Source organism: Acanthochromis polyacanthus, chromosome 7 (genome assembly GCF_021347895.1).
Source record: "Acanthochromis polyacanthus isolate Apoly-LR-REF ecotype Palm Island chromosome 7, KAUST_Apoly_ChrSc, whole genome shotgun sequence".
In the NCBI taxonomy this organism is placed as follows: domain Eukaryota; kingdom Metazoa; phylum Chordata; class Actinopteri; family Pomacentridae; genus Acanthochromis; species Acanthochromis polyacanthus.
Window position 1 is genome coordinate 13,349,159 of NC_067119.1, and position 20,556 is coordinate 13,369,714.

At 39.9% G+C, this 20,556-nt stretch overlaps 1 protein-coding gene across 1 annotated transcript in view; it reads right to left on the reverse strand.

Moving 5' to 3' along the window:
• kcnip3b (Kv channel interacting protein 3b, calsenilin) overlaps window positions 1–20,094 on the reverse strand; it is a 56,632-nt gene extending 36,538 nt beyond the window's left edge. Inside the window, exons 1-2 of the mRNA XM_022196072.2 lie at window positions 19,951–20,094; window positions 3,612–3,786 (exon numbers count right to left, since the gene is read on the reverse strand). Coding sequence (XP_022051764.1) covers window positions 3,612–3,786; window positions 19,951–19,956 — 181 coding nt within the window. The 5' untranslated portion in view covers window positions 19,957–20,094. The remainder of the gene's footprint in view (window positions 1–3,611; window positions 3,787–19,950) is intronic.
• Window positions 20,095–20,556: the final 462 nt, after the last annotated feature.

A 20,556-nucleotide genomic window follows, 5' to 3' on the forward strand; every position in this document is an offset into this window, starting at 1 on the left:
TGTGTGCATGAGGGGCAAGTAAAAACAGCTAAAAACAGCCCCCTAAACCCCATGAATGCTGAGAGGATGGAATTCAAGTGTGCATAGGCTTGGCTGGGAAGTCCAAATATGTCTGTTATAGCGCTGCTTTACTTCACATAAATCAGCAATGAATGAACCTGCAGCTGAAACACATTCCTCAATGTCTGCATTAACTTCACTGCTAAAAGAAAATTCACCCAAGCAGTGTGCAATGTTGTTTTCAGAGATTAAAAGTCACTCCCAATGTCACAAATGCAAACAATTATGTGCTGTCGCCACTTGGGGCCGCCAAAGGGCAAAAAGTTTCCATGAACCTGGGGGGAAACCATCAGAGCACTCAGTCAAATGCCACAACTGGAGCCAAGACACACCCGATACAATGAATGTGTGTGTGTGGATTGCACGATAACAGCAGGGCTTATCCGACTGATTAACGCTCTCATGTTTCAGTGACCTGACAGAGTACCATTACATGCTACATGAGGCTGAACTGGCCTGAGAGACGCGATCACTCACTGTGCCTCATTTGGTTTAATTAAAACTCTCTGAAGATGGACTAACGCTTGCTGCCTAATGAATGTGGCCTTCATTTAAACCTTAAAATTGGCTTTAGAGCCACAACAAGGCATCGGTTTCCAGTTATTTCTTGTCCTCACGAGGCTGGGAGTAAATAAACAGCAAAGGGAAAGAAAAGGAGGATGTAGTGAAGGAAACCAGGAGGCAGGAAAGAAACTCAGGGAGGAGAAAAGGAAGGCAAAAAGAGATGGGAGGTCATTGGGAAGGACATGAGGAGGTAATTAAGGGAGAAGAGAAACAAGTAGGAAAGAAATTAAGGAGACAGTGAAGTGAAGAAGGACGATGGATAGAAGAAAGAAGGGAATGACAGAAGTAAATAATGAAGGAGAAGTCATTGCAGAATGGGAATTTAGTGGAAAAGAGAAGAAAAGAAGAAAAGGAGGGACAGGATTAAGAAAAGCCAGCAGTGAAGAAAAGCAGAAAGTGGGAATGAAAGAAAGGGAGGAGATAAGGAATGCAAAAAGAGATAAGAGGCCATTGAAAAGGAAAGAACGAGATAAGCGCAAGAAAGAAGAAGAAAGTGAGAAAAAGAGGCAGTGAAGGAACAGTAAAACAGGGACTTTCACAAGTAGATAATGAAGAAGTCAGGAAAGAGCAGGAAATAGGTAAAAAAAAAAAAGAGAAGAAAATAAGAATGGATTGATGAGAATAAAGGAAAGAAACAGGCTGAAAAAAGGAAGAAGTAGGGACAGAAACATGGAGATAAAGATGGAAAATGAAGCACAAGGAAAGAATAGGAAGAAAAAAAGAAAAGAGACAAGTAAAGGCATAAAGAGAAGGTAAAGAAAGATGGAAAGAAGTTAGAAAAAGAAGGAGACAAGTAAGGGCTAGACAGCAAGAAGCGCAGGAAGAGACGAGGAGATGGGGATTAAAAAGATGTGACAGTGAAGGGCAGGAAGAATGAAGGAGGTTAGGAAGGGTAAAGAGGAAAGAAGAGGCCAGCAAAAGAAGGACCAGCCTCTGATTGGAGCAGATTGAACATATCTCTGTAGCTTCTTGTTATTTCAAACAAAGCCAGAACAACAAAATAAGGCTTTTAGTTGCACATCACTAACTTTCACTCACAAATGAGTGCTTTTTATGTAACCAAACAAAACAGATTCAACTCATTGTGTCCTCGGGCAATCCACTTAAAAGCTCTCTATCACAACTGACGACACAGCAGAGAAACACGAGAAGAGACTGACATAAAAGTCGGTGGTGACGATGAGCTTGAGGGATGAAGCTGGAGCTTTACACCTGCATGTTACAACACTGAAAACATTTTCCATAGTTTCTCCCTGCAGGCATTGACTGTACGATCACAGCTGGACCACTGGGTGGAGCAATAACACTCCAAGTACATGAAGAAACCACAGACTAAATATAAACAGTCTATGAAGAAACCAGAACTCCTTAAAGGCAACATCCACATAAAGCTAATGGACAAGTTCTAATTAGCCTCTCAGCACTGTCTTCTGGACGATGTAATTTTGCTGTAGGAATCAAGTTCCAATGAAGTTTGCTCCACAAAAAGCTTCTCTTGTGACTGGAGGAGGAAAAACTAACACTATTACATACAGATGTCTTTGGATTAAACATGGTTAATGTTTAACAAGGAGCCCAGTAATTACTGTTTAATTCTTCTGATTAAATTGCAAGAAGAAAGTAAAGGAACTGCTGAAAACTACCCGGCAGATGCATCAAATATAATAAATACTGTTAAGTATGCACTGTAAAAATGTTGCTTACATCTTATAAAACAACTTAATGTCGTTTTTACAGACTTTCCAGTTTTATGAAATTATAGAAAATGACTAGTGAAATCACAGAAAAATGGTATTAATTCACATATTAACTATGAAAAATGGTCAAAACTGTACAATAATCTACATTAAAAATGTGTAGTTTTTAAAATAGTGATTCGATCTTTTACAATGTTTCACTGTAAAACTGCAATATTTAAATCAGCAAAAATATAATTACTGTACAGATTTTTGTTGTTATTAGAAAGAAAAAATATGAATTTGAGAATTGAAAAATGGTAAATATTTTAAAATGTTTTAAAATTAGTATTTTCCCTATTCTGTTAAATTAAGCTCAATGACATAGAAAAAAACATTGATGTGTTAATGGTTAAAAGAAAAATAGGCCAAAACAGGTTCTTTTAAATGGCAGACGAAGCACTAAACTATTTTTACTGTTTTTAAATCTGCTAAAAATATATTTTTACAGTTAATTGCCGTTATTTCAAAAGAATAAAATATGCATATTTAGGATTGAAAAATTGCTAAAAAATTTTTTTAAAAATGTATTGTTATTTTACAGATTTTTCCCTACTTTGTTAAATTAGAAGCAAAATCTACTTAAATCATAGAATAAAGTATTATTTTTCTTGTTGACAGCTATAAAATGATCAAAACTGCACATTGTGTCCAAAAACTGAATACACAAAACATACATTTGTATTTTTAAAATAGTAATTAATTTTTTCTACCAAAAATCTGACACCCTTGCCGCCAGATTTTCACTGTTTAAATAAAGATTTTTTTACAGTATAATGTGCAGTTTTTACTCATTTGTCCTCCACAGTCAGGTTTTCTTCCATTCATACAAGGTTTTGCTGTAAATCACAGTCTTATAAAGTATCTCCTTCATTCTTCACAGGTTTTTTTTTCCCATCACTGCGTTTTTGTGTACTTGTCCAGAGGAAAAATGGTGACAAGATAGATAAGAAGGCAGAGACGTGAGATGCAGAGAACATTTCAGGTCTTTGTGGAGAATATTAATGTGAACTGAGGGTGCAGAGACGTTTGATAAATGACTGTATGCAGTTAAATGATCTCTGGGTGCTTGACCTGGAGGTCAACCGCCGGCACAATGAGGCCGTCGGCTCCACAGGGACCTCAGAGGGCCAGCAGAGGTCCATCTAGTCCATTCAGGGATCAATTTGATTACCGTCAGTGACACTTGCTGTACATTCACCACGTCGTAAGCCTCAGCAACACCTCACACTCAGGATTCGTTTCTCTCACCTTTGTCCTGTGGCTGTGTGCTGGCGATGATCCATTTAACCAGGCAGCACTTCATCAAAGCTTTCCGAGAAAACCGCGGCTTCTGCCACTTCCCAGAATCCTTCACTCTGCCCGGCGCAGGCTCAACGCCGTTGGCATCTCCCAGCAGGCTGCCATCGACCACCTTGCCATCCGCCTGGAGAGAGAGAGAGCGAGAGAGAGAGAGAGTAGGTCAGTATGTAAATTAAACAAACCCAGCTGAGATCTTTAAATTAAGCAGGAGATTATGTGCGTGCCTGGAAAATATGATTAACCTCTGATCTGGAGGTGTGTCAGAAACACTTTAAAGAGGTTCAAAAAGAGTTCAGTTTACAATGCAGTGTTTATCACAGCTTTTTTTTTTCTGGAAATAGCTGCCTGCTGCAGCAACAAAACAGAAATGAAAGGATTAAAACCAACGGCTTGAAAGTCAAAACAATGAGCTGAAAGACACCATTTTTTTAATTATATAAAGGAAGCTGCTGAGTTGAAAAACATTTTCCTTCTCCGTCACACTGTATGTCGACCTTTGAGCTGCTATTAATGTAGTAACACTGATCAGAGCAGCTGGACTGTCAATTTACTTTATAAGATGGAGTGAATAATAAAGACCCTTAAGTCGATGCCATGATCTGGAAACTTGTTTCATACATACCATAAATACTGCAGATGCTGACAACAATAACAACATGTAGAACAAAGCATTTTCAGTTTAACTATTTCTGCAGTCTTTGTCTTATATGTTTGTCTTCATGTTGCATAAAATGCTCCCTGCTAACATGCTTGGAAAACACTTTTGCATTGAATTTGTGTGTAAATTACACAGAAATGTTTGTTTACAACAAGCACAATGTCAAAACTTTCAGAGTTAAGACAGCAGGACAGTTAATGTCAATGTAAGCTTCATTACATCCAGCGTGAGTTACGTCTCAGGCTGAGTTAAAGACGCTCATGATGTGGGTTAATACTTCAAAATAAATGGCCTCCTTTCCAATCACATCATTTAACACTACACTGTAAAAAAATTGAACAATATCTTTTAAACAATTGACTTTTTGTTGTTGTTTTTTTTAAATTTTCTTTTTACTATTTCAGAGTTTTTTTTAACAAAAATGTTTTTCTCATTCAGTAACTAATTTTGTACTGAACTAGGTTGTGACATTTCAATAGTAGTGGTACAATTATCACACTCCTTCTATCATGACATTTCCAGTAATTAGGCCTACAACCACTGACTATTTCCACTATTGACTAATCTGTCAATTAATTTCCTGATAAATCAATTACACACGTGGACAAAATTGTTGGTACCCCTCAGTTAAAGAAGGAAAAACCCACAATTCTCACTGAAATCACTTGAAACTCACAAAAGTAACAATAAATAAAATTTATTGAAAATTAAATAATCAAAAACAGCCATTACTTTTGAATTGTTGATTAACATAATTATTTAAAAAAACAAACTAATGAAACAGGCCTGGACAAAAATGATGGTACCTCTATAAAAGATTGAAAACTATTTGACCAGAGTGACATGATTAACTCAGGTGTGTCATTTAATTGACATCACAGGTGTTTCCAAACTCATAATCAGTCAGTCTGCCTATTTAAAGGGAGACAAGTAGTCACCCTGCTGTTTGGTGAAAAGGTGTGTACCACACTGAACATGGACAACAGGAAGCGAAGGAGAGAATTGTCCCAGGACATCCGAAAAAAATTATAGACAAACATCTTAAAGGTAAAGGCTATAAGACCATCTCTAAACAGCTTGAAGTTCCTGTGACAACAGTGGCTCATATTATTCAGAAGTTCAAGACCCACGGGACAGTAGCCAACCTCCCTGGACGTGGCCGCAAGAGGAAAATTGATGACACATTGAAGAGACGGATCGTTGGAATTGTATCCAAAGAGCCCAGAGCAACCTCCAAAGAAATTAAAGGTGAACTCCAAGGCCAAGGTACATCAGTGTCAGATCGCACCATTCGTCGTTGTTTGAGCCAAAGTGGACTTCATGGGAGACGACCAAGGAGGACACCACTGCTGAAAAAAACTCATAAAAAAGCCAGACTGGAATTTGCAAAAATGCATGTTGACAAGCCACAAAGCTTCTGGGAGAATGTCCTTTGGACAGATGAGACCAAACTGGAGCTTTTTGGTAAGGCACATCAACTCTATGTTCATAGACTCAAAAACCAAGCATACGAAGAAAAGAACACTGTCCCTACGGTGAAACATGGAGGAGGCTCAGTAATGTTTTGGGGCTGCTTTGCTGCATCTGGCACAGGGTGTCTTGAAAGTGTGCAAGGTACGATGAAATCTGAAGACTATCAAGGCATTCTGGAGAGAAATGTGCTGCCTCGTGTCAGAAAGCTTGGTCTCAGTCGCAGGTCATGGGTCTTCCAACAGGACAACGATCCAAAACACACAGCCAAAAACACCCAAGAATGGCTGAGAGAAAAGCGTTGGACTATTCTAAAGTGGCCTTCTATGAGCCCAGATCTGAATCCCATTGAACATATGTGGAAGGAGCTGAAACATGCCATTTGGAGAAGACACCCATCAAACCTGAGACAACTGGAGCTGTTTGCTCATGAGGAGTGGGCCAAAATACCTGTTGACAGCTGCAGAACGCTCATTGACAAATACAGAAATCGTTTAATTGCAGTGATTGCCTCAAAAGGTTGTGCAACAAAATATTAAGTTATGGGTACCATCATTTTTGTCCAGCCCTATTTCATTAGTTTGTTTTTTTAAATAATTATGTTAATCAACAATTCAAAAGTGATGGCTGATTTTGATTATTTAATTTTCAAAATTTTTTTATTTATTGTTACTTTTGTGAGTTTCAAGTGATTTCAGTGAGAATTGTGGGTTTTTCCTTCTTTAACTGAGGGGTACCAACAATTTTGTCCACGTGTGTAGCTGTTTGACCTATTGACTGTCGGAAAGTGGTTCAAAAAATATATGTTCATCACTGTTTCCCAAACATCTTGCTTTATGTGTAACCCAAAGACGTTCAGTATAACGTCACAGAGGAGGAAAGAAAACAGAAACTATCCACATGTAAGTAGCTAAAATCAGAAATACAATAAAATATCCAAACCAACAGAAGGCAGTTAATTTAATAGTTGACAACTAATCAATTTGTCATTGCAGCTCTAACAGCACGTGAGAACAATCATAACTCGATCTTACTAATTTACTGATTATTACTGCTGGTGTTGTGATTAGCAGCGTTTTCTAACTGCCTTCCTTCACATGTAAATAAAAACACAATTATTGCATCGATCACTAATGAATTGACTCAGTGGGAAAGCGGTGTAACAACTTTTGGATAACAACTTTTTAATTGCTTTGCTCAACACATTGTCTTAAAAATGCTTTAATACGAACGGATTATGACCATCAGGATGCAAATACAGCAGCTCAGACCAACACACTGAGAAGGAATAAGAGTCAAACATCTTTAGACAGAGATGATGATCCACTTCATCTACAAGCACTGTGATTGTCAGTACAGAGTTTTTCAATCAGCCTGAAGACATCAATTTTGACACCAGCGTTCTAAGAAGTCACATCTTGAAATATCGGCCCTCAGTTTTTCAGATGAACGAACAAACCTGATTCTGTTCACTCTCATATCCACCTTCCATTCATCCCCGTGACTCCCTCTGTGCAAGATTAACCCCCCCTTTGACTCATTCATATTCACCGTTTATCCTCTTTCATCAGTGGAGATAAACTTTTTTTTTTTTTTTTGCTCCAATACATTTTCAATTTCTTTTCCTTCATATATCGGCATCAGCTCGGTTTCTTATCCGGCAAACACTGATTTGATGTGATTTAGTGAGAATGCCTTTTCTTAAACTCTCGAGAAGCTCTATTAGGCTGCTCCTGCCGGGCGGATGCAAAACACACACACACACACACACACACACACACACACACACACACACACACACACACACACACACACACACACACACACACACATATATGGGGAGGAAGATGAAAGAGGTGAACGCTGAACAAACAGTAGCTCTGTTTACTCTGCTGGGAGGAGAGGAAAGGAGGGGAAGACAGAGGGAGGAGAGGGGGAGAAAACGAAGGAGATGAGAGGAGGTAGGAACACACAAAAACACACACATACAGAGGGTTCTCAAGGGCTATTTGACCCCATGGGAGTCTGACCATGCAAATCCCTTTTCTTCAAGGTAGTGAGAGAGAAGGAGAAAATAAAGAAAGCGAGGGAGCAAAAGAAAGAGATGTGAGGAGAACAAGCTCCGCCAGTGTTCCTGGAAGAACTGAAGTCAATTACCATAATGAATCGTGGCCTATCTGAGAAGAAGAGCAAAGGACGGCCAGAGGACGAAGCGATGGAGGATGGGAGGATGGAAGGAGGTGAGGATAGAAAAGCACTTTGCCCGGGAATATATTTTCAGGGCTATTTCCGTGCGTCTTCCACATGAACAGATGGATAAGAAAGAGCGCAAGATGAAAGAAGAAAAGGCAGGGAAGAAGGAAGGAAGGAACGCAGAACATCAGGAGCAAACATCTGCATAGACACACAAACAGACTGGCACGCAATACAATGACAGCACACCGAAACGGAGAGAAAATTCCATTTATCCACATATTTATTTAACCAGATATCAACAGCGGCGCGGCGGAGAGGAGTAATAAGAACAAACCCAGTGAATGAGCTCAGCGCGACTCGCTTCTTTGGAGAATCAAATTAGAAGAAAGAATTGTTTTCAACGTGGCTTTTTCAGTGAAAGTCACAAATTGGGAAAGAAGAAGGCCCGCGAGACAAACAGATGCAGACAGACGCTGCTTAAACAAAAGACAACTCAGAGCTACATTAGTTGTTTATTCATGGGCCGCTGGACACGCACTCGCACACATTTCCAGCTAATATCTGCTGTTCCTTAACGCTTCAGCTGGCTTCGTCCTGCGGCTGCACTTCCATCCTGTAACGTCTCCTCAACGTCCTCTGAAAAACAAACTAACACACACACATCCTATAAGGCAGAGCATATACGCTCAAAACAAACAGAGCAGCGACACTGTGCACATTACGATGCTCTGCCGTAAATTATTAAAGCGTCGTCCACTGTGTTGCTGGTTCAGTGAATGTTGGTTTCACTTGAAGCGTAAACTCTGGCCTCATTACACGCTGCTGCTCCGCTGAAATCAACCCAGGGATCAATGTAAAACAAAATACAGTCGAAGAAACATGAAAAAAAATAGTCTGAGCCACCAGAAAACAAGAAATACATCAACTGCGACCTCAACATTCACTGAAACTGGTGGACAATAACAAACATGGCAACCCACAGAGAACAGCCTGCTACATTGCAGCCTGCATAAAAAACTGACATACCAGGAGTTCAACACACTCTCAGACCAAACTAAAATTCAATATTTACTGCAGGAAAACCACTGACATTGCCATGGAAGCAGCCGAATATGTCAGAGCCTGAGGGAAAACCAGCAAAGCAACTCACACACACACACACACACAAACCTGCGCTGAGGTCTTCTTCTTCCTCTTTTCTCACCTTTCCAATCAGCTCGATCTCATTAGCTGCTTCTGTTTCTCATTTCTATTCACTAATAATTGTGTTTTTGATCACTTGGGAGCAGCCACAGGAGCTGTAATCACAACACTGACATGCTATCAGCATGTAATTGTTGAGGAAAATGCATCAGTAAAATGTTATATCAAACCATATTTACATGTTCAGCAATCACAGACCGAATTCAGCATTCATTTGGAGATGGTCACCTCTCAAATTTAAGACCAGTTTTTGGTCTCCGCCAACTCCTGAGGGGAATATCAGGTTCTTGAGACTATCTGAGCCGGTCAGTGTGGGGCAAAAAGCACGTTAGGGCGGACTTTGACGCGGGAGGGCCAGCTGCCCCATACTTTTCGCTAGCGAGCTGCTAGCTGAGCTGCTAGCTGAGCTGCTAAGCTGCCTCCCTGGCTAAATACTGGAGCTATGTCAAAAATTCATTTCTCCATCACTCACATGTATGAAATGACATATGAAAACAGACCCCAGGTTGAAAAAAAACGAAGTCCCCCTTTAATGTCCAGGCTCACATTTTTTTTTTTCTCGCCGTGACTCAAACTCAGCCTGCAGAGCTTTCTCTGTTCTGCCCGACTGCTTCTTCAAGGTCACAACATGCTAAAACATGCCGCTTCAGGGAAATATCCCCGAGTCACAAAACACGCTTTCAAACAAAAAATAAAATGATGTATTCCTCAGACAGCTCAACCTTTCCATTGCATGACATCAGAGCACATCTGTCAAGTTTAGTCACAGTTACAAAGTCCTTGTTTGTGTCTTTGACCAGAAGAAAATAGAAGTTTGGAGCGCAGAGCATTGATGCTTCAGATGAGAAAAGTGCCCATAGAAGATTCCTATTAATCTTTACCATGTATTTGTTTTAACGATTAGCTCTATTTATATATTTAAAATCAAATTACGCTAATTTTAGACAGTTTAACACAGACATTTTATACTATATAAAGTATATTTACCATTATAAATGAAAACAGTTACTTCTGTCAAGAATCTACTGATTATTTTTTACTGACGGTGAATCCAGCATCAAATCTGAATTCTTTTATGTCTTTCATCAAGTCCTTTTCGTCTCATATAAACAACTGTAAATGACAAAAAAGGCACAAATTCCATATTTCACAAAGAGAAATAAATGACTACTCAAATATTGTGCATGTTGTTCTTTACAAGTTAAAAAAGAGACAATGAAGATTCATTCAAAAATGTGTTACAACATATACAAAATACCAATATCATACAGTGGGCGAAAATGGGAAACAAATCCAAGAGCAAAACAAGCACATTAAAACACTAAATTAATGCATTCAAGATGTCCCTTAGACTCTGAGTTGAACTGTTGGAGGTAATTTACTAACTTGGAAATGGATTCAAACTTGAACCTGCTTTATTAATATTAAAGCTAACTTAGAAAAAAAAGCCGACTTTCTGCTGTTATTTTAATAAAATTTTTATTTTTTTAATAAATTAGCCACTGACTGCACAGCTGCATTACTTAAGTTTTTTATTCTCTCCTAGCAAGGACACTTTTTAAGCCTCTTATATAATAAAGCAAAGAACCAGAAACACAACAACAGAAATAAACTGAACATCTCACCATAATATGCACAAAAAGCAAACACCAAAATCACAAATCTAGAAAAATATGTAGTCAGTCATATGATAAGAAACCCTATCTAGACAACAATTTTATAAAATATCACATGAAAATGATCCATGTGTTTCAGCCTGTTATTACCCATTTCTAAATATATATAAGGCAGAAATGAAAATAACCACACAGAACACAGAGATGTATCCTGGACACATATAGAAGAGCATAAAGACAGACATAAAGGCAGACACAAGTCTAGAAATACGTGCATACACACACACCTCCCCTTATATCTGTCACACTTATAACCGCCGCCCACATAGCCGCGCTGCAGCTCGCTGATACTGTACACAGAAGTTCAAATGACTCTCAGAGCTGGAGGCTCAACAAACACAACACGTGGGGTTCAATTAAGTGCAGACGTGATCGCTCACTAAGCACAGAGATGGTCTGGTTAGACCTAAAGCAGCTACAGCAGGCGTGCGTGAACCCGTCTAATGGGTTTGGAAGTCGGTGTCTTTTTCAGTCTTTCCAAAAGCACAAGAGCAGAAGTGTCAGATTGCACGGTGTTTGTCGACTCTAATCTAAGTTACATTCATTAGCATGTCCAGCAACCTACATTACTATTTACACTAAGTGAGTTTAAGGTGACATTAAGGCCTCTGTCCTGCCATTTACCACATACTGGTTGGAAATACAAGCAAGAATAAAAGTTAAGCAGCTAATTAAGGTTATGTTAGAATGAAATACCATCGATACAATTTCTCTTACTGTGCTTTTATTGCTAGGACTAACTGTGGTTCCTTTACTGCAAAATCTTCTACATGGACTTCTTCCCAGTGTTACCATTACCAAACTACATTATTTACACGTGAAGTTCAAAGAAAAATCTGACACATCATGCAGTATTTAGTAGCTACGTGGAAGCTGGTGCAGTTTAGGTTGGCGTTTATGCTCCAGCAACGTTATCTGCACTAATTTGGCAGACGCATTGTTTAGCATTCATCCCTTCTTTTAATGAGAAAACATGCTGTTTGGAAACAGCATTAAAGCTCCTCAGCAGTCAAACGGTGTTGGGTTTGGAGGCAACATTATACAGTAGACAACAGAAGTGACCGCATCCCTGTGCAATAGCCACTAAATCTCAAGTGATTAAAAACTGCATCACCTCTTGATAATTGCATTACCTCTAACTTAAACAGTAGGTTATGTGCATTTGTGTATAATTAAAGTACAACAGTTCAGCTTCACTACAATAAAAATTCAGTAGAAAAGCAACAAAGTCAGAACATCTTTCATCACTGAGTTCCAAGTCCTTTATTACTGAAACAATAAATGACAAATTCAATCCGCATCAGCATGGAAGATACCAAATTTTCGTTTTTTTTTGTGTGTTCTTGCTCTACCATTCTCCTTAAAATACCCAAAAAGTGTTTTACTGGACTCAGTCAGGTGACAGGTCTCTCTCTTTTTTTTAGTTGTTAGAAACTTTTCCATGATTTAGGTTGCATGTTTTGGATCATTATCATGCTGGAATACTCCTCTGCTGCAGACAGGAAATCATCACGTTGGCCAGTATTTTGGAATATCGACAGCCGTTCATGGTGCCATCTAATGTCATCTCCTAGATATCTTTTGCATTCAGGCTAAGCCTTGTTATCATGTTTCTGCCTCCGTGCTTCACTGTCAGGACTATGCGGTGACCATCCCACAAAACTCACAGCTCCACTGATAACCATTGTAGAAAGTCACAAGTACTTGCATGTCTGATTCTAAGAACTGCATAGTTTAGGTAGTACATGAGGACAGTCATTGCTGCTCTAATCACCGGTAAAACGACTCATTTGGTACCTCCTTATTGTTGCAACAGTTTTTGACAGATTTTAAGTTGCTCAAGATTTTCCCATTTTTCTAAAGCTTCTCAATCAGATTTTTTAAAATTCATTCTGCAATTCTTTTCTATGTTGAGCCATGATGCAGATATGCAGATAAACAGCCCATAGGTACAAAACCGAGCAAGTTCTGGTGTTTACAGGTCACTTCATAATCATGTTTATGGCAGTTAGGTTCATTTGAAATCACAGGTTTCCTCAGTTTGGGTTCAGTGATCACAGGTTTATTTACTTTTCTGCACCGAGTTTCTATTTTGCGGATTGGTTTTCTTTGCAAATATTGATTCTTCAGAAGTGGAAATCCTTTACTTTTCAACTTAAATGAAATTTGACGTTCAAGTAACTTAAGTAATGTTGTGCAGGAGTGTCCACACGTTTGTACAACATTACAGACATGTTTTCACATGTTTCTTTATCACTTTCCTGACAAACATCACATCAGTAGTGTTTCTTTATATCTGTGTCTTCACATAGAATCCTCAATACGGATGCTGACTGACTTTGCCCTAGACATGTAGCTTCAGTCTCCGTTTTTAGCCTGAGCATGTATGCATTATGTAGATATTACCTGAATTTTTAAAGTCCCCCTTTTAAACAGCCCAGTGGGGAACAGTAAAGTCACAGTGACGGCATTTTCAACTAATTCATGAAGCTACCGTTATCTTATTCAGGTAGCTGGCTCGTTAAAATTAAAGTTGTGTTTCTGGCTGGAAAAAATTACAATCACAAGCTAGAAATGAGAAGCTGCTTTTTTCTACCACTGTGAGAAACCAAGGACTTTTATTTGTTTTATTGTAGAAATTACTGAAAAGTTTGAGCAAACTGACCACAATTAGAGCAGCAAATTGCACATCTCTTGGGAAAAGAATGATAACTTAACAGGTGCAGCCACAGCTATTTAGTGAAAATCAATTCTATTGGACCAGCTGCATTAAAAAGAAGCTGCAAGCTGCATGGAAAAAAGGTGATGAAATAAAAAAAGCGGTTTATTCTGCTCTTTACATATTCATCCCACAAACCCTGACGCGAGCTTTCATTCCCTCCTGCGTCTCTTTCAATATCTATTTATTGTTCAACACTCCTTCTTAAAACCCCGAGGAGATCTAATTGATCCACAGGGCTACATTTCAAAGACCTAACCTGATTTCCCTTGGAATGAAAATGAGACTGCACATACATCCACCAACACACGCGTGCACACCATGGAAAACAACACTCATTTCATTAGCCGCTCATTCCAATATTTATTCCTTCTCTTCACCCTGGACGTCTGCACAAATCTGTCCTAAACTGCTCCGTCTCGTCACCTCCTCATTCCTTCCAATTAAGCTCACAGTCAATCACTCCTCCATAATGTCACCTGCCGCCAGGCTACTCTGCAGGTGAAGCAGGGAAAATGAATAGGACCTAAACAGAATAGAGGTTCATTCTGCAAACCTGTGCGTGTTTGCATATGAAGAAAAATGAAAGGAGCAGGCAGGAGGGGGAGCACGGTGACAAGAACTGACAGCACAAAGGGAAACCTACAGTGAACACTTGTGTGGAAAAAAAAGTCTCACACAGAGATTTTATCACCTGGGATTTCCAGCAGTGCAACATGGTCTCAAATCTCTGAAATGCAGGTGTGAAGCGGTGTGAGAATGACACATGAGAATGGTTTTAACAGAGATTCTGCTGGAGAGAAGACTTCTCAGTGTGGCTGCTTGGCTTGCTCACAACTAAACTAAACAAAACCAGTTTAATGCTGCTGCAGCGTCTGACTTCAGATAGAATCATCTCAGAATCAGATGTGTGGTAACAACTTCAGCATCTAATGTAACAATTAACATACAAATTAATACATTTAGTTTAATTTGATTAGGCCTCTTGTATGTTAAAAAGTAGCATATCATTTTAACATAAGGAGGTTGGGGTGGATGAATGAGTTAAGGAAACATGCAACTTGGATTTCTGTGTCTCTGTGTTTCTGTGGTCTGCAGTTGGTGAATCATGTTATTTTCAATGTCATTTAGTACTTTCTGTGCCTAAAACTAAATAAAGAAATAAACCATAGTGGTGGTCAGTCATGAAACAGTTGTATGATTCATTGTTAAAATTGGCAGGATGACGAACGCCGTCATCCTTCCAACAATAACAAAAATCTTTGATGACATGTTCTGGAGCGCAACGACAATTAGTGTCCTTCATTATTTAGTTTGAAGGACTTGTTGACATTTGTCTAAGCTATTTTGCCTTTTCATAACTTAAATTGATTTGTTGTTTTTTTTTTAAATGTTCTATCTTGGAACACTGTTATACAATAAGATCCTACATGAAAAACAAAATTCTTTTCTTGAAAATTTTTTGTCTTAAATACAAAATCACACTCGACAAGTAAAATGGTACAGTTGAATAAAGTAGACGTTTTCTTCTGAAAAACAAATCAAGTCACTTGACAGCCGAAAAACGGCTTCGCAGATGCTGGATGGTCGTTAGAGATGCAGACAGATGAAGTTTTGGTAATAAGGCACCGTTTGTTGTCAGTCTGATGCATAAAATAGCAAGCAGACTGCAACTTTCACCTGAAGTTGATAGAAAACATCTGCAATCGGTCTATATGCTCCCATAACATGGTGCAGTGTACTTCTACGTGTAGTCAGCTGTGTGTTGATGAAGAAAATATGTGAGCCGGCTGATGGTCCAGAGCTGATACTATTTGTGTCCTGACTGCTTGAGCCTCTCAGTATGGCTGTCAGTGTGAATCAGTGTGTCTGCGGGAGGATGGCACATCCATACGGACTGCATGCTGTGTGTCTGTGTGTGTGTATGTGTGTGTGTGTGTGTGATGGAGAGAGCCACAGTATTATATTGATGTGTGAGCCTTCATGTGGAGAAAGAATTAATACTCTGGGGAGGCTGCGAGCAACAGAGGAGCCATGTTTCAATTATCAGCTCCTCCTCCTCCTCCTCTTACTCCCTCTGCTGCACACACATCAGTCCATGTCAAACACATCACATCGCCCCATTCTGTCCGGCCATTCATCTTTGTTCAGGTCAATAAGAATATCGACGGATAATAGAGATACCATGTATGAACATCACAACATTAGCTGATCAATGAGTGATATTTTACAGCAGCCTCTTTGCACCTCACTGCATTTTTTCCCCTTAGTCGGTCAATAAAACCATGTCCCAGTCAGTGCTGTGAAGTTGGTAAAGTGTGTGTGTGTGTGTGTGTGTGTGTGTGTGTGTGTGTGTGTGTGTGTGTGTGTGTGTGTGTGTGTGTGTGTGTGTGTGTCTATGCATGCTAATTTACAATATCTTATGCTGAAGTCAAAAAGAAATGCTTCATTTGAACTAATTTACCATGTCGGACTAATTTACTATGATAAAACTGACCTCGTTTCAAAGCTTGGATCCTGAGAACACCAGCTACACTAAAATGTAGATTTCAGCAAAAAAAAAAAACACTAGTTAAAGTTTTTGATGTTCTTCTGCAGTGCTGCAATGAGAAGCTCTCCTCTGTGTGGAAGTTGGATCAGAAGTGTGCACCGTCCCATCCCTATTCCAGCTTTAAAGGATACAGTTACCAGGACTGTTAAATTATTTAATGAGTCTAAATCTACCAATCACTCCACCTATTTAACAGGTGGGTCCTTCAGACACAATATCAGGTGCCGCACAATGCGGAGGGACTGTGTGTGTGTGTGTTTGTGTGTGTGTGTGTTGCCGTCAGCCTGTCTGGCGGAGCGTCACTGATCTGTGCAGGTCGACTGTGTGTGTGTTTGTGTGTTAGGCTGCTCTGATTGACGGGCTGCTGTGTGGAAACCTGCAACATTAGAGTCTCTGAGAGGAAAAGTCCACCATGAAATACCTGCTGTGCTACCTTCAGTACAGTTATGAGGGCGATTTGTACGGAATATTTCAAAACAGGCATGTAACTGTGGTTTAGTTTGACACCCTACAATACAACATTAAAATCTGACACATTCAGATGCACATTACCTATTTCTCTATATGATAGATCTACCATCTAAATACCTGAATGCATGGCAGAATCATGATGAACTTAAATCATCATATGAGACCAAAGAACAGCATCAGTTGTGGGCAAATAAGCCCAAAAACAACAACAATTTCAAGTATTATTCATTAGGAGCAAAGATGAAAGTGAGGTGATGCAAGAGTGATTAGAGAGGTTGCTGGGGTGGATGACCGGGTCAACAATACTTCAGATTTTGCTACTAGAGTCAACTGTTTACGACCAAAACAGCCCCAACAGCTTCGGTTATATGATTGTAGGTGAAAGAAACTACAACAGGACAAGACTTCTATATGTTACACTTGACTCAGTGATTAAATTCCTCTCTTTGTCAGTGAAGGAAACAATAACAGACCAAGACCAGACTCAGTGGTTGTATTCTGGTCAGTGGCTTCACTTCCATGCATTCACGTGATTGAAATAACATCAGACTGTTGGTACTAAAAGTTTTCTCTGGTTTCAGAGTCTCAAGCACTGTTGGCCGAATCATCCACTCCAACATCCTCCCTACTCCCCCCCTCTTACAACTACTCAACGGACCACTAATCTTAACAAAATATCTTTCCCCAAAAGAGCTGTTTTTGTGCCTCAACACAACCAAAATCCTTCATCATAAACAGATTTATTTTTCAGCTTTAAACGGCACAGACAAATGATATTGTTTCCCTTCTCCAATGCATGGACAAATTACATAATTTGTCACTTAATTTGGAGGATTTGTTGGATTATACAGAAAAGAAAGAGTCTGTTCCTACACTCACAGAGCAGAATGCAGCCACTCCGATAAGTGGAACACATTTTTCTACACTGACAGACGTCCTGTTCGGTTTTTCTTTCCATGCATATAAGTGAGCCAATTCAGTCTTTCTTTTATTTTTTTCCTAACCACCAAGAATCAGACAGAGTTGTTTGTATGTGAGCAAACAACTCTGACATGAAGCCACATACAATTATAGCAGCTTCTTCTCGTAAATGGTGTGCAACAAAGGTGGAAACACAAGCAGCTTCCATTACCCAGCCACACTTCCCACACGGCTGTAACATGTAGTTACATATATGAAGCACATGTCAGCTGCGGTGTAGTGTAGCTACGCTGTAAACTATACATATGAATCAAGTTTCAGTGCATCTCCAAGTTCACCTTCGGTCTCAGCCTGAAGCCTCTTAGTTCCAGCTGAACATGAAAATCTTTAAAGCAGATTAAAAGCACATAGTTGTTTTTTTTTTTTTTAGAAAGGCTGAATAATTTCCTTATATAACTGACCACAGGAGCTTTTAGCAAATGTTACTTGAGTGTAAATGTTAAACAGGAAAAAACAGCAACAGGATGGTGCAACAAAAACTACATAGTGATGAAGAAATATGGCACTGACTCATCGGTGTGTTTGTTGACAATAACAAAAATACGAAATATCACCAGAATTGTTCTCTAACAGAAGCAGACGAAAGCAGGTGGCAGAATTGGGATCGAGCATATTTAATTCTTCAGCACAAAATTATTCTTGGCATGAGTCGAGCATTTGTCAAACGGCTGAAATATCGGATGTTTAATGATGTTTTATGTATAAGAAAATGTCAGTGAGGGTTCAGCAGCACTCTTTCAAAGTGGCACTCTGATGTTGCTGAAAATGACTCAGAATGAGAGAATAACCACAAACCCTATTGATCATTTTTCGGCACAAAAAAAATCAAAAATGAGTCACCCACCAACACCATGAGGCACCCAGATGCCTCTCAGCGTGATTTAATTCAAACACCTGCAGGTCAATACTCGGAAAGAGAGAGGAAGAAGGGAAAGTCAAAATGTTGAAGGAGAGGAGCGGCAGCAGTCGGCCCGTGGCAGGGATCAATCTGCTGCTAATAACGGCTGCTGTCACTGATAATGCAGAACAGAAATGCTTGGTTTAACTTGCGTGTCACATTTATGGAAGGAGAGCAGCAAATAAACAACAGAAATTACAGCTAAACTCTATTTGGTGGGTAATTACTCAATTTGCTTCACTTATTTTTTTACATTTTCTGACATTTTATAGACTGCATGATTGCCTAAAAAGATCATAAAGCACAAATGAGAGACAAATTCACACCCTGAAGTCGTTTCCATCACGCACACAGCCCACGATAATGCAGAGCCCGCAGACCTCGGCTCTCCATCTCATTATGTTTGTGTGACTGATCGACCAATTTACTGAATGACTGATTGACCCGCTAAGTGATTGATGATGAACCTCGTCAATCACAAAGAAACTCTCAGCACTGGGACCTGCATGTATTGGTGCAGATGTGAAAGATTTGTGTGCAGGAGGAGGCCATTTGATCTGAACTGACCTGATGGGGAAATTCAGATTTTCTAGTGCATGCGAGCAAACAACTCTGACATGAAGCCACACACAGCTTCTTCTCGTAAATGATGTGCAGCCAAGCCAAAAGGAGCTGCAGCCCTTCCTAAAAGGACCTGGTTTGCTTCTGCAGTAACAGGTTTCCCTTGTTTTCTAGTAGGGAAACTACCAGAACCAGATCACAGTGGGAGCATTAATGAGCGCTGCCTTGCAAGGTGTTTGGAAGTCACTTTGTGGAGGCAGGGCTTTCACTTTACAGTCTATTACCTTGGATTTAGGCTCAGAGGCTGCTTGTTGTGGAGGGCTGATCCGCTAAATTGCTTCATCAGGCTGCAGGAGGACATGCAGAGGCAGAATTACAAACACAATCCCACTCCTCTTCCTAGAATCGGGGATTTGGAGCAGACCGTGCGGGGTTTCAGTCCAGATATTTACAGACATGAAGTCACTCGTGAGGACTCTGCATCTCACCAACAGTAAGAAACACGCGAACGCAGCACACGTTCAAAAATGACGTGCAGAGAAGGAGGAAAAGTCGGAAGACGTGATGCCAAGTGACACTTGCTGTCTGCAGGATTTCTGCTGCGCGCTGAAAGCGAAGCGTCTCCTCCACAGCAGGGCTGCAAATTACATAACTTCACTCCCAAACTCAGCTTTCGGCTAAAAAAGTAAAAGCGAATGAGCCTCTGATGGTCTTGGAAGGAGGTAAAAAATGAGGATAAACACAGCAAATTAAACCAACAAGTAGCTTCATGAGCGGATCTTGGGTATTCATTCTATTTAAGACGCGTTTTTGCTTTTGCCACCTGCAGGAAATTATAACAGCGCGTCGTTTCGTGTTGCAAAAAAGAATTATTATCATCGTTCTTGTTAAATCAGAGTCTTACCTGCATGTTTTGTTTTGTTGTAACGGCGACAGTCACGGCTGATTCCTGCCCGGTGCGTCCTCTCCGTACGGACCCTCAACCTCCGACTGCCGCTCCGCTGGATGCGAAGGAATGCGCGCACACGTCCACGCACGCGGAGGGGGTGGGGTGGAGCGAGAGGTGCAGCAAACGAGCGCACCTTCACGTTTTACAGCCCTGATGGTGGGAGGACAAAGTCAACAGGCTGCCAGAGTTGATTTAATTCCACTAATGTGTCCTCCTAAAACAGCAGCTGCAGCAGGGTTGAACACCTGGACAGATGTGGAGCTGAGATATCAGAAAAACCTCGAGACTGATTTATTATCAATATTATTAGATTTGATGATTTCATAATTTAGATTTTTATTCTTGCCCTCATGAGGTTGTTAGTCAGCTTTGCCATAATGAGCAGCAGATATTGGTTCTGCTAATGACTGATCATCTGCTAATGCTGTATAGAGCCGTAATAAGCTTTTCATTGATTAGTTTTTGGGCTGCCAGGTTGGGGAAAAACCCTCTCCGACATGACACTTCTGCTGTATTTGTGCCTGTTTAGATCAACCGCAATATTCCTCCATTACAGACTGT